The following is a 15,171-nucleotide window of genomic DNA, read 5'->3' as shown; positions in this document are numbered from 1 at the left end:
AGAGAGAGAGAGAGAGAGAGAGAGAGAGAGAGAGAGAGAGAGAGAACTGAAAGGAATCTCAGAGACCATCTAGTCCAACCTCTTCTTTTCATTTCATTCATTCATCCATCTATACCTTCACTAATTTATCTGTCATCTCTATCCATTCTGTCTATGTGCCTCTCTGTGTGACTGTCTATCTATCTACCTCTCTTCCTGATTTCTAAGACTTTATTGAGCAAAATTACTTTAGAATAGAATGATGGCTCCTATTGTATTTAAGCCCCTGGAATGAAAAGCTGTTTTCTGGGATACTTCTTCCCCCCCCCCCCCCCCCCACACACACACACACACACACACACACACACACACACACACACACACACACGCACACACACACACACAATGTGGCAATAGAAAGTTAGAAGATGAAGCTGAGAATACTCACACACACACATGCACACACACAAACACACATACACACGAGGGGTGGGATTGCTGTTTTAAAAATCTTTATTGATAGTTCCAGTCATGAGCAGAAGACTTACAGTTGATCAACTTTGGGGACTTAGACCACAAGCTGATTTCCTTCTCAGTATTTTTTACAGAAATAATGTCAAATGCAGAAGTCTCCTTGAATGGTGCTTGGCTTGGTATTTATTGAATTGGTATTCCTCAGCATCTCTTCACCAAATTCAAGCCCTCCTAGATCACATATTGCCCTGAATTTGTGTATTTCCCAAGTTCAGTGGAAAACACCCTTTCCTTCAGGTCAACATAATTGGTTATTTTCCTTCGTACTTGAAGAGGACCAAAATGGCACCACTATATTGAGGTCAATGTGTCTCGCTGTGGCTGATCAGACGAATATGAGCTCAGAAGGCTTTGTCACAAGTCAGGCACAAATAGTCTGTAAAGGTCAATATAGTACTGCTTCAGATATTCCTCTGAAGCCCTAAGGAACTTCATAGCCACAGGGCAGACTCTTTTCTGCTCAGAACGTTTGATGATGACCCAGACCAGGTCTTGCTGTTTGCTATATAGTTTGCTGCTAACAAAGGTGTGGTCATTTTATGATGTGTTTAAACTATGATCCATAGAAACTTGGGTGGGGGCTAGAGTAGCTGTTGCATTTGGTACCTGACAGAGTCGATGCTCGTCTACACAGATGTGACCTCCTCCTTTTACAGATTAAAAAAGAGGCCCGTACAGGTTAAGTGATTTGACCAAAGTCATGTCGGAGATGGGATTGGAACTCCTGTCCTCTGACTACAGTGGCAGTTCTCTTTCTACCGGACCACAGTTGCTGACACCTCACCTTCATTCCCCTCTACAGACCCCAAAGTGTTGTTTGCATCTTCTTTCTCTGCTTGGGTTTCCTCATGGAAGCCTGAAGCTTTTCATTCTGGACTTGGGAGAAAATCTGTTTGTCCTTCTTTGTTTAAAATATTTACAGCTTTTAAATGTTAATTTTTTTTCTTTGGCTGAAAATTTGTTTCACTCTGTCTTTTTGTGGGTTCTGCTTGTTAATTTTTTTTCAAAAAGAGAGGTGGAAACTGCTGGCATAAAAACCAAATAACAATAATAAAAATGAAATTGAGAATTAATTAACAGGAAATGAATGGTTACTTACCAGTACGTGACATGTAGTAAAGTCAATGGAAGAGAGGAAAGGTCAAGATAAATATTAAATTGGAAGAAAAGACAATAACGAAAGGAAGATACTGACTATAATCATAACGTCCAAATCTGACTTGTTCAAATAACCTATTGACTTAAAAAAAAGGAAATGTTCAGGAGTAGAAATGGTAGCTCTGGCTATCACCTAGACAGCTGATATAACCAAAGCAAAACAGTTGCCACAAGGACGAGGCTCAACCAGTAAAATCTCAATTTCTTTGTCCAGTAGAGACATGTGACAGACAAGGGCAACTTTAATTTTGAGTTCACTTGTAAGTTCATTTATGAAGTAGGAAGATGACAAAGGATTAAGAGCAGAATTGTCTCACAAAACAAGAGTGTGGCAGGAGATTCAGCTCAGGCAGATCATCCGAAGGGCACATATAGATGAAACAAAAAGGGCGACAAACATATTTGAAGGAAAACTGATTTGGGCAGAATTTTTATCTATTTACAGTGATTACAATAATGGAACAACTACATTTTTATTCCTGCCATCTAGTATATTATGCAGGGAAGTGGCAATGGAATTTTAGAAGATGAAGCTGAGAAAATTTATTAGATTTGATTAAATACATATGAAGAAATTGTGCTAGAGGTCATGCAATTTTTTTTGAGGCAACTGGGGTTAAGTGACATGCCCAGCTGCTAAAAAAAAATCACTTGCTAAATCTTGCCATTTCTACCTCCACATCATCTCTTTCTCCAACCCTTTTTATCTGTGTACAGACCCCATATTAGTTTAGGCCTTCATACCTCTTGCCCAGACTGTTGTAACAGTCACACAGGTAGTGAGTGTCTGAGGCTGGATTTGAACTCAGGTTCTCCTGACTCCAGGGCCAGTGTTCTATCCACTTGGCTGCCCCAAGGTCAGGCAATTTTAAAGGTATTTGAAAGTCTATTCTCAATATATCTCAAAGAAGAGGAAAGGGCATAGATTGTGCCTTTAATAAAGCAGACCAACAATATATTAAATTATATGAGGATATTACAAATGTGGCTTTGAAGGCTCTTGGTGATATTTTCAGCTCCAGTGGGTTTAATTATCATCTCTATTCAGGTGATTCACACACATATGCATATATAAAATATATATGTATATATATGTGGATATGTTATATGAGTATGTATAAATGAACAAATGAATGAAGCATTTACTAAGTACTTACTATAAGCAAAGCACCATGCTAAGTGCTGGGCAGACAAATAGAAAAGTAAGCTAGCATCTGCATTCAAGGAGCTTTTGCTGTAATGGGAGAGACAACGCATATGACAAGTCTCAGCTGTGAGTCAGATAGAAAAATTTCGTAGAGTATCGCAGCAAAGCAGAAGTTCATGCTTCTTCTTTAGCGTCATTTCCACTGATGAAATCATGTGAGTTTCTGATAGTGAACCACTTGACAATTCTAAGGATTTTGGCGACAAGAATTAAAACCATTCTCTCCTCTGAGTTCTAGGTTCATCTCGCCACTTATCTATTGAATATTTCAAATGGAATATTGTAGAGGTATCTCAATGTCGATAACAGAACTTATTATTCCTCGCCAGCGCACATTTGTTCCAAACTTCTCTATTTCTGCTAAAGGGTACTACTATTCTTCCAGTCTCTCTTGGTATCATTCTCAGCTATTCACCCCATTTTCCCCACAAAAGGGGAGCTAGGTGATGCCATAGTGCACAGAGCACTGGCCTGGAGTCAGGAAGACTCATTTTCATGAGTTCAAATCCAACTTCAGACACTTACTAGCTGTGTGACCCTGGACAAGTCCCTTAACCCTGTTTGCCTCCGTTTCCTCATCTGTAAAATGAGCTGGAGAAAGAAATAACAAATCACTCCTGTATCTTTGCTAAGAAAACTCCAATTGGGGTCACAAAGAATTGCACACAACTAAACAATAACAACCCCCCCCAAAAAAAATCAGTTGCTAAATCTTGCATTTTCTGCCTGCACAACATCTCTCTCACTCAGCCCTTTTCCTCTACATACACAGACACCATATTAGTTCAGGCTTTCATCACCTCTTGCCCAGACTATTGTAACAGACTCCTAAATGGTTCCTCTGCCTCAAGTCAAAGTGATTTTCCTTAAGTGCAGATTTGACTATGCTACTCTCCTACCCTATATGTCTAGCCCTACTCTTTCTCCTGAACTCCAGTCCCTGCTATCACCAACTGCCTTTTGGATATCTCAAAATGGAGGTTCTATAGGCATCTCAAACTCTACATGTGCAAAACAGAACTCACTATCTTTATCTTTCCCTCCAAACTCCTTTTAATTTTCCTGTTATTATCAAGGACATCACCATCTTCCCAGTCACCCAGGCTCATAACATCTATGTTATCCTTGGCTACTTAGTCTTGTATTCACTCCCAAATTTGCCACATCTCGTAATTTTTACCTTCACAACATTTCTCTTCAACATTTCCCTCTCTCCACTCATGTAGCACCAGCTCTCATGGACCCATGTTTGGACTATTGCAATAGACTTTTGGTTGGAAGAAGGAACTGCCTTAAGTCTCCTCTCGTTCCAATCCATCCTTCACTCAGTTGCCAAAGTGATACAAGTCTGAGCATATCACTCCCCTCCTCAATAAACTCCAGTGGCTCCCCATTACCTCCTAGAACAACTATAAAATGCTCTGTTTAGAATTTAAGTACCTTCAATTCCTACCTGTCCAGTCTCCTTACACTTTATGCCCTTCTACCTACTCTGCTATGTAATGACACTGGCCTTCTTGCACACGCTGCTCCATCTCCCGACTGTGCCTTTGCCCTGGTTGTTGCCAGTGCCTGGAATGCTCTCCATTACCACCAACTCCTGGCTAACTTGGCCTCCTTCTAGACCTAGTCCAAATCCCACTTTCTACAAGAGGCTTTCACTGCTCCTCCTCTCTGTTTCAGTCCTCCACCACTAGTGCCTTCACTTTTACACCATCTTCCATTCCATGTATATATCTTTTATGTACTATATGTGGTTATTTGCAAAAGTTGTCATCCTGCTCAGAATGTGAATCATTGAGGTCAGACACTGTGTTTTCAACCCTTCTTTGTATTCTCAGGGTTTAGCACAGTGCCTGGCACATAGTTAGAACTTAATCAGTGTTTGTTGACTTACTAGCTATCCAATAAACTCCAATGGCGTCCTTTTACCTCTAGGATACAATATAAACTTCTCTCTTTAGCTTTTAATCCCATTATGTCCTGGACCCAACCCATTTTGCATTTTATTGCATGTTCCTCCTTTTCATATACTCTGTGATCCAGCCAAAGTGACCTTCTCTTTGTTTATTACATTTCATCTTCTGTCTTCATGCTTTTATACTCACCCTCCCCCATACCTGGAACATTCCCTCCTCTACTCCACTTCATAAAAATCTCTCTTTTCCATGAAGACACAGCTCCAGCACCATTTTTCTCATGAAGCTCTTCCTGATCCCTCTAAATGATAGTGCCCTCCTTCCCTAACTGCCTTGTATCTAACTACTTTATTTTTATTCATTTATTCTGAATGCATTTCAATATGTACTTATTACTGCTTTCCCCCCATTAGTGTATAAGCTCCTTGTGAGGAGGGATTTTTTTCATTTTTGACATTTGTATCTCCAGTGCCTGGCTTAATAACATTAAGTAGGTGCTTAATAAATGTCAGTCAGTCAAAAAGCATTTATTAAATGCCTGCTATGTACCAGGCACTGTGCTACGTTGATGATACAAATAAAGGCAAAAGACAGTTCTTGTCCTCAAGCAGCTTGCAATTTAATGCTTGTTGATTGAGATAACTTTGTTCAGTGATCCACTGGGTGTGGGTAGCAAGCAAAGAATAAGTAAATCAGTAAGACCTTAGGTTACCTAAGGTATTTGCCAGTGTCATGGATGTTGTCCTGTGCTCAGCCCATGGAAAAGAAAGATTCACTCCTTGACAACTGATGGTGAACTTCTCCCAATTCTCCTGTTTTAAGATGGAATGGTACTAACTGCACTGTTTCCCCAAATATTACAAAGCCTCCCCAGTGAAATCTTTGTAGCAGTGTGAGAGGGGTCAGTTTAAAAGTGGATGAAAAATGCAGATTGCCCATACTATGAGATGCAGCTGGATCGGTAGCCCTTTGAATTAGTCCATAGAAATATCTTGGGCAGACATTGCAGATGGAAAATGAACTCATCAAGGAATTGAACAGGAGGAGGAAATGGGGCTGGATTACATCTGGGAAATGCTTTCAGGGATCTTGAACTTTTTTCATTTACAAAAATGTATCTCTTTGGTTTTTTGGCCATGAAGCCCAGATGACCACAGATATAGAGGGCATAACCCAAAGGACAGTGGAAAGACACAGGATGAGCATGACAAGGCAGTGGCATGTTACCAGTATTGATTGATAGATGTGAAAAATAACATCAAAGGTGCCATGGATGGCATGTGTAACTGGAAAAGAAGGGATGTGGGGAGAATGAAAGTTTCAGTACATGGTGCCTGAGATGCTGAAAGAATGAGATGTGAGCAGATGTGTTCTATCTCGGAAAATACTGTTTTGCATTAAGAAATAGATGAAGATGGCAATACATCAGAGAGAGAGCGTTGGTGGAAAGATATGGATATGAATGTCACAGAATGAGAAGTCATGGAAGGGTTGCAATCTGTACCAGTAGAGGAGATACTCACATGGAGAAAGTCACATTGTAGAAAAGCATTTTGCAAAGTGTTGTGTGCCATATATCACAACTAGATGGTAAGTTCTTTATGAGTAAGGATAATATGTGATGTGTCTTTTTATTCCCAGTGAGTGGCTTGGTAATTCCATTTTATTGCGTCATCATGGCATGGAACTAGCATGTGTCAAAGACTGGATTTGAACTCAGGTCCTTCTGACCCTAAGTCCAACACTCTGTCCACTTTGTAAACTTTTCAGGGCTATAGAAATGTGAGCTATTATTCAATTCAATTGTTAAGCATTTATTATAAATATTTGTTTAAATAACTATGGACTGCGGTAGAGGTCATCTGCATGTAGAGGAGAGGACAGATTAAGAGATGTCATAAGGATGCTCCTAAAATTAGTTATGCCAATGTGTGTGTGTTTTGTGTGTGTGTTTGCATTAGATGGATGATACAAAGAGGTTTAAGCTCTATGTGTGGGAAAATAAGAATGATGAGGATGTGGAACGTGTGGCCTCCTGCACTCTTTGCTACGGTAAGTCAGCAGAGCTGCTTTATCTTTTTTTACTTCCAGTCCTGGAGGATTTCCTATAAAACTGATTTATAGGATCATAGATTGAGAGCAGGAGGGAGCCCCAGAGATCATCTCATCCAGGGGAGGGGTTCCTAACCTGTAGCCTGTAGACTTGTCTTAAGAGGCTGCTACATGGTGCAGTAAATAGAGCATTTGACTTGGAGTCAGGAAGACCTGAGTTCAGAATTGGCCTCAGAAACATATGAGAGACCCCGGGAAGTTACCTGGCCTCTTGCCTGCCTCAGTTTCCTCATCTGTAAAATGCGTATAATAATACCCCTACCTCCCAGGGTTATTGTAAGAATCAAATGAGATAATATTTGTAAAGTGCTTTCCAAATCTTAAAGCTCTATGCAAATGCTGGCTATTAATAATCCTTAATTACCTGTCCTTGCTTCCTTCTCTTACACATGTTATTCTAGGCCAATATTGCAATTTCAGGTTTTGGGATTAGGATGCAATAAGAGGCACTGGTGGATAATTAAATCCAATTAAAATGGAATTTATTAATAATAGACAGTTATTTTAATATTAATGTAATTAGTATTTAATCAGTGATTTAATACTTTTATTACTGTATTTCAGTATAATTTGTTTCCTTTGTAACCCTATGAATTTAATTTTATGCATTTAAAAATGTTATTCTAAGAAGGGGCCTGTAGGTTTTACCAGGCTGCCAAAGGGGTCTGAAGCACACAGAAAGGTAACAACCCTTGCCTCCAGTCCTCTCATATTCCAAATGAGAAGGTAAGGGCCTGAGAGTTTACATGCTCTGCCCAGGGTCACAGAACCGGTAAGGAGCAGGGTCATAAAGGCAACATGATGTGATGAAAAGGGTTCTGAGTGCGAAATCTGGGGAGTTCTGGTCCAGGCCCCGTCGCTGGCTCCTGGGTGGTCTTGGGCAGGCCAGTCCCCTTTGTAGGTTTTACTTTACTTATCCGCATGATGCTGAGTTGGACCAGTGACCTCTGAGGTCCTTTCGAGTTGCATTTGGGGAACAAGAGTGCCTTAAATGAGTCAGTGCTTTATGCTGCAAACACACCCTGGCCATCACCGTAACACCAACCCTACCCTGAAATCACCGTAACTGCAAACTGCAGGAGCTCAGGGGTCCCCAGGCACGAATACCGAAGCAGGGCATCCCCTGGCCCACCTGATTAAAAAAAGGGAAACTCTCAATGGGACTGTCCAAGGAAGCTGCCCCTTTCCAGTCCCCCCTCAAGGAGCCAGAGAAACTGGGTTCAAATCTTGTGACTTTGGCTCGGTCCCTTAGTCTCTCGTCTGGAAACAGGGTGGTTGGACCAGATGACTGCGAGAGGTTCCTTTGGGTTCTAAACCTGTGATTCTGTAGAAGGTTTCAGTTCTACTTTACGCCTTCCAGGAGTTTGCTCTCATCCCAATGTTGTACTTCCCTCGTAGATTGGTGCAGAGAAGACGAGGAGTGTGAAGTGATTAGCCCTAGGCCCATCGGGGTGGACATGGACATAGCCTTTGTGGTGGATGGCTCTCTCAGGGTCACAAGTGACATGTTTAATGCAGCCAGAAGCATGGTGGGCTCCATGCTGAATCACTTTATCATTGCTTCTCATCCCAGGACCTCCGCGAAGGGGGCCAGGGTTGCCCTGGTACAGCAGACGGTCCCAGGCTTCTTCCCTTACAAGAGCGTGCCCCCCATTGAGAAGGAGTTTGATTTGCTCACGTACAGCCATCCGGAGCAGATGCAGAGGCACATAAGGGAGTCTGTCCACCCTCTCCGAGGGCCCCCGTACCTGGGCCACGCCCTAGAGTGGACTGTTGAGAATATCTTTGTGACAGATCCCCTGCAGAGGAAGGGCCGGGTTCTCTTTGTGATTGTGGGAAGTGAGACAAGTCCCGAAGACAGGGAGAAGCTGTGGAGGGTGTCCCTGGAAGCCAAGTGTGGAGGCTTCATCTTTTTTACCGTGGCCTTGGGCGCTGGAGTCAACATGGAAGAGTTGACCTGGCTGGCCAGCTTCCCACCTGAGCAGCACCTGCTGCGCCTGGCTGATATCTCCCATCAGGAAATGGACTATGCCGAGCGGTTCATCCGGGCCTTCCTGAACCTTCTGAAAAGTGAGCAGGTGGGGGGTGGGCGGGAGGCTGGAAGAGGGGCTCAGAGAGGGCAGCCAACTGCTCTCAGGGGCCACTGGGCCACTCCTGTTTTGTAGCCCTTAGAGGGGCAAGGAGCATGTCACTGGTGGACAGCAGCTAGAAAATCCTTTGGAGGGGTCTGATCCCAGGAATTAACTGCCTGTCGTGTAGACAGGGTGCCCTCCGGGCTGCTCGCATTGTGGCGTGATCTTTGGCTGCTTTTTTAAATCGAGGCCCGATTGAAGAGGCCCAGCTCCAGCAGCATGTTTTCGCACTTGCTGGGCTGGGCTGGTTTTTCGTTCATTGGAGTGTTTATTTTGGCCCAGATATGATTTCCTCGATGAGGAATGAAGATTGGCAGCTCCCTGTAACTTCCGGTCTGAGAGAGCTGCCTCGGGCATGGAGAAGTCTTGTAATTCACCCGAGGTCACACAGTCAGGACCCAAACCCAGGTCTTCCTTGCTTGAAGGCAGACCCTCTGTACCTGTCCCGTGATGCCTCCCATCGAATGCTAACACAGATGGCAAAACCAAGGTCTGAGGGATTGAGGGATTTGTTAGGAGTGCCAGAATTGAGGGTAGAACCCACGTTCTTCTATCTCCCAAGCCAGTTAGTCAACAAATATTTATTAAGTACCTACTGTGTGCCTGCCACTGTGCTAAGTGCTGGGGATTTAAAGAAAGGTCAAAACACCATTGTTGCTCTCAAGGGGCTTTTATTCTAATGGGGAGACAACTATGTATATACAAGATGTATACGGTATAAATGCCATAATTAATATAAATAGGCTTAGAAGTCTCCTCTAGCTGAACCTGGGAGGTGAGCTGAGTCTTGAAGGAAGCTGGAGAAACCAGGAGGAGGGAGGGCATTCTAGATAGGGGGGACAGCCAGTGCCAAGGCACAGGGTGGCAAGATGGTGGTCAGTGTTGTTGGATTGTAGAATATACAGAGGGGGAAAGTGTAAGAAGACTGGAAAGGGCCAGGCTGTAGAGAACTTTAAAAGCCTTTTAATAGGGACCCTACAGAGTAGGGCATTTATTGAATCACAGGATGACATAATCACAGCTGAGCTTTAGGAAAATCACAGGCAGCTAGGTGGTTCAGTGAATAGGACCTGGAGTCGGGAAGACATGTGACCCTGGGCAAATCATTATACCTGCCTCAATTTCCACATCTGTAAAATGGGGATATCAATAATAGCACCTACCTCCTAGCTTCATTTTGAGGATCAAATGAGATAATATGTGTAAAACACTTTGCAAACCTTAAAATGCTATTTTATTATTATTATTGAAATCACTTTGGTGATCTTGGGCAGCTGAGTGGAGGATGAGGAGGAGGTCTGAGGTGATGAGAGCCTGCACTGCTAGTGGGGCTGTGTTAGTGGAGAGGAGGGAGACATAGAGGGGAGATATTGTGAAGGTAGAAATAGCAAGGGGTGAATGCTGAGAGGAGGTGAAGATGACGTCTAAGTTGGAAGCCTGAGTCATGGGGAGGATGATGGTACCTTGGACAGGGAGAGAGTAGGGTTTGGGAGGGAAAGAAAGCTATTAATTACTACAGACAATATCTGTAGTATGCCTGGGCTTCTGCTCTCTTCCCCAGTCTCCTTTCCTGTCTTCTCCTCTCCACCAAAGGCTGCTCATCTTGTATGAATGGGCAGCCCACATCGGCCTGCACCTAGCATGGGCCAGGCAGCTCTAGTGAGGGAGGAAGGGGTCACTCTTTTCCATTGGGTGACCTCGTCCTGCTGCCATGTTGTGAGCCCTTCTACTTGTGAGCATTCCCAATCCCCCTCCTTTCAAGGATGCTTGGGTCTGACATGAACAGCCATGCACCTCATCCATGTTTGATCCCTAATCTTGGGAACATCTTCATCCCTTGGACTGGGAAAGAATGAGTTCCCATCGATTCCTGAGGAGATAAGCGTTGTTTAAAAAAAAAAAGTCTTCATATTAACCTCATAAGGATCATCCAGAAGTCAGAGGAATAGATTAAGAACAGATAAAAGGTGTTTCACCCCTTTCCTTTGTCTACAGGTGAGGTGAACCAATACCCACCTTCTAGACTTTTAGAAGATTGTGAGGCGCTGCATCGAGGAGATACCTGGAGGAAGGCAGCCTTGACCCGGAGGTAGGCTTTGGCCGGGCTTGTACTGTGCATGGAAGGCATTCCTCGGACAAATTGCCCTGCTTGGGCAATCCTGCAAGCCTAGCTTCAGAACATCCCTCAGCTTTGCACTTGTCTCATCTCCCTGACCACCAAGTCGTCCCCTTTTCCCCTGCTCAAAAAATGTCAGCGGCTCTTTGCTGCCCCTCAGCTGAGCTCCCTAAGCCACTCCTCACTTGGGCTTTACAATCTGTTTTCAGTCTGGCTCCAGTCTGCCTTTCCAGGCTTATTCCCCTTCATGTTTTCCCTGCAGCATTTGATGAGCCATCTTTGTGCATTCCCACAAGCTGCCCCTCCTGCCTTATTTATGGCTCCCCACAGCCTCATCTTCCTCCCTTTGGAAGCATTCCCTGATTCTGTCCCTCCTTTCTCATGCTCTCTCCCTGTTCAGATTTCCTTGCATATTACTTTATTATATATTTGCAGACATATGGTGACCCCTAGTGAAATGTAAGCGCCTTGAGGGCAGAGACTTTTGCCCTTCTGGTTTTTGTGTCCCTAGAGCAGGGGTTCTTAACCTTTTTTGTGTCATCCCTCACCCCTCACTCTTGGCCGGCTGGTGAATCTAGTGGCCACTTATTTCTTAGAATAATGATTTGAATCATTGAAAGAAATGCTAAATGCTAGTTAGAAATGAGTGAAAATATATTTTTCTCACCCAGGTTCACAGACCTCCTGAAAATCTGTCTACAGAATGGTCTGTGGACCCCAGGTTAAGAACCCCTGCCCTAAAGAGACTAACATAGTGCATGGCACACAGTAAGTGCTTAATAAATGTTAGATTGACTCGAATGTGAGAGATTCTGTCTTCCTAATGAAAGATTCTGGACAATAAAATGTAAGACCACTTCATATTTAAAATCTCAAACTTAACAAAGATTTCTTCCACAGGCTGAACTTTATTAGATTTGGGTTCAATGAGTCTGACTCCAGAAGAAGCAGGAAAGCACTTAAGGCAAAAGACCCTTCTCTGGGGACAAGGGGGAGAATTTCCCAGATCACCAAGACTGACAGAGAACACATCGAGTATCATTATAGAGCTGAACAAAATCTAATGGAAGCCCTGCAAAAGACAGAAGAAACCAGAGATGAAACCACTGACCTTGGTAAAAAACAAAACCAAAAAACCCCAAGCAAACAAAAGCCCACTGCTCATTTTGGTTCTTAATGAGATGGGGTTGGCTTTTTTCAAGGTATCCATTTAAAGATGCTCCTGTTGGCATTTGGCATTTAGCGTATAAATCATTACAGCTCACACCCACAGTTCCAAACTCCCAGAGGCATCATATCCATGTGGGTAGGTAATGAATGTCTTTTAGGAAAGTACACAAAGATTTACTTTAGCTTTTGATTAATCAACTTCAGTTCCACAAACATATCTCAAGCCCCAACTGCATTCAACGCTCTGTAGTAGAAGACAAAAAGAAAAAAAGCTTAAGGAGGGAGAAAGGCCTAATATTTGGTGGTGGGGGTGTGGGATGTGGTGAGAAGACTCCCATAGGGATGGGGCCTGAGTTAAACTTTGAAAGGATCTAAGACTTCTTGAAGGTGAAGGTGAATCCAGGCATAGGGGGATGGCCCTTGCAAAGGCAGAGAAGTGGATGGAATGGTGAGTTGGGAGAACAGCAAGGAGCACTGGTTGGCTGGAGGGTAGAGATAAGAAAGGAAGGCCAGAGCCAGAGGAAGCAAGCTGAGGAATTGGTATTTTTTTTCCAGAGACAAAGGGGAACCACTGAGGGTTCTTCAGCAGGGAAGGGACCCACTTGTACCTTCCTTAGGAAGATTATCATTGTCATCATCGTTGTTATCATCACTGGCCATTGTGCGCACATAGGATTTGGAAGGGTGGGTGGGGAGAGTGGATTTAGAGATGAAAGGGGCATTAGAGGACATCTTGCACAACCCCCTCATTTTACAGATGAAGAAACTGAGGCCCAGAGAGGAGAAATGTCTTGCTTCAGGTCACCTAACCTAGAAACAGATCTGGATTGATCCCAGCTCCTTTGATTTCAAGTAGATGTTGGGACCACGTATTCTCAGAGTTGATAATAACATGTTAGATATTAGTCTAGAAAATTGTTGTTGTTGAGGCATGTTCGACTCTTCATAACCTCATTTGGGGTTTTCTTGGCAAAGATACTGGAATGATTTGCCATTTTCTTCTCCAGCTCATTTTATATATAAGGAAACTGAGGCAGAAAGGGTTGATTGACTTGCCTAGGGTCACTTAGCTGGTAAATGTCTAAGACTGGACTTATATATAGACTTCATACATATGTGTATGTATATATGTATACAAAGTCTCAAGCATATTGAAGTGCATGAAGACTTTGTATATGTATACACACATATATATATGTGTATGTATATACACACATATTTCATGTGCACATACACATGTACTATATGGTATATATACATGTATGTATAACATGTATTATATATGTATGCATGTGTATATGTATGTATTTTATATATACTTTTAAAACATACCCACACCCACACACAGACATATGTGTGTAGCATATAAAAAGTCTGGAAGACCTTGGTACAAGCTTCACCTCTGACACATACTTACTGCCTGTGTAACCTTAGGCAAGTCACTTAACTTCCCAAGGGCCCCAGCAGCTCTGTGAGATTGTTAAGTTGAAGAGCCTGGATGGGAAAGATGTCTAATAGAGAAAAATACTTCATATATAAGAGTTGGGGTATCAAAAGACTTACTTGGTTGTGACTTTAGGAAGCCTTGAAAGCATTTCTGGAAGACCCAATGCCAACTTTTATATCATAGGAATTTCATTTCATTCTAACTGATGTCCAACCTCATAGGAGAGAGTCTGGCTATATCAACAAAGGGTATAGATCTGAAGTTATCAGGGGGCTGGACAAGCCTGGGATTAGATTGAGGAAAGGGGAAGGGTGACTGAGACAGTCAAGTAAAGTGTCAGTCTCCATAGAGATTGTCATAGATCTGTCAACATTTATTATTTTTATCTCTCTCTCTCTCTCTATCTATTCATTCATTCATTTATCTATTTTTTTATGCCAGATCCTTGTTCCATGGCTAAGGATACTGGGATGTGCCGTGGCTATGTCTTGAAGTGGTACTATATGTATTCATTCATTCATTCATCTATTTTTTTATGCCAGATTCTTGTTCCATGGCTAAGGATGCTGGGATGTGCCGTGGCTATGTCTTGAAGTGGTACTATATGTATTCATTCATTCATTTATTTATTTGTCTATTTTTTATGCGAGATCCTTGTTCCATGGCTAAGGATGCTGGGATGTGCTGTGGCTATGTCTTGAAGTGGTACTATATCTATTCATTCATTCATCTATTTATTTGTCTATTTTTTATGCCAGATCCTTGTTCCATGGCTAAGGATGCTGGGATGTGCTGTGGCTATGTCTTGAAGTGGTACTATATCTATTCATTCATTCGTTTATTTATTTATCTATTTTTTATGCCAGATCCTTGTTCCATGGCTAAGGATGCTGGGATGTGCCGTGACTATGTCTTGAAGTGGTACTATATCTATCTATCTATCTATCTATCTATTTATTTATTCATTCATTCATTCATTCATTCATTCATTCATTCATTTATTTATTTATTTATTTACTTATTTATTTACTTATTTACTTATTTATTTATCTATTTATTCATTCATTCATTCATTCATTCATTCATTCATTTATTTATTTATTTATTTATTTATTTATTTATTTATTTATTTATTTATTATGCCAGATCCTTGTTCCATGGCTAAGGATGCTGGGATGTGCCGTGGCTATGTCTTGAAGTGGTACTATATCTATTCATTCATTCATCTATTTATTTGTCTATTTTTTATGCCAGATCCTTGTTCCATGGCTAAGGATGCTGGGATGTGCCGTGGCTATGTCTTGAAGTAGTACTATATCTATTCATTCATTCATTTATTTATTTATCTATTTTTTATGCCAGATCCTTGTTCCATGGCTAAGGATGCTGGGATGTGC

At 42.2% G+C, this 15,171-nt stretch overlaps 1 protein-coding gene across 1 annotated transcript in view; it reads left to right on the top strand.

Annotated features, from left to right (window-relative positions):
• The window catches only part of LOC114050605 (collagen alpha-4(VI) chain-like), a 168,818-nt gene that overhangs the window by 153,373 nt on the left and 274 nt on the right, over positions 1-15,171 (top strand). The window contains exons 36-39 of the mRNA XM_027872430.1: positions 6,759-6,849; positions 8,308-8,979; positions 11,037-11,130; positions 12,058-12,272. Coding sequence (XP_027728231.1) covers positions 6,759-6,849; positions 8,308-8,979; positions 11,037-11,130; positions 12,058-12,272 — 1,072 coding nt within the window. The remainder of the gene's footprint in view (positions 1-6,758; positions 6,850-8,307; positions 8,980-11,036; positions 11,131-12,057; positions 12,273-15,171) is intronic.

Source organism: Vombatus ursinus, unplaced genomic scaffold (assembly GCF_900497805.2).
Source record: "Vombatus ursinus unplaced genomic scaffold, bare-nosed wombat genome assembly UNPS02014799.1, whole genome shotgun sequence".
Classification (NCBI taxonomy): Eukaryota; Metazoa; Chordata; class Mammalia; order Diprotodontia; family Vombatidae; genus Vombatus; species Vombatus ursinus.
This window is presented reverse-complemented; position numbering and strand designations above follow the sequence as displayed.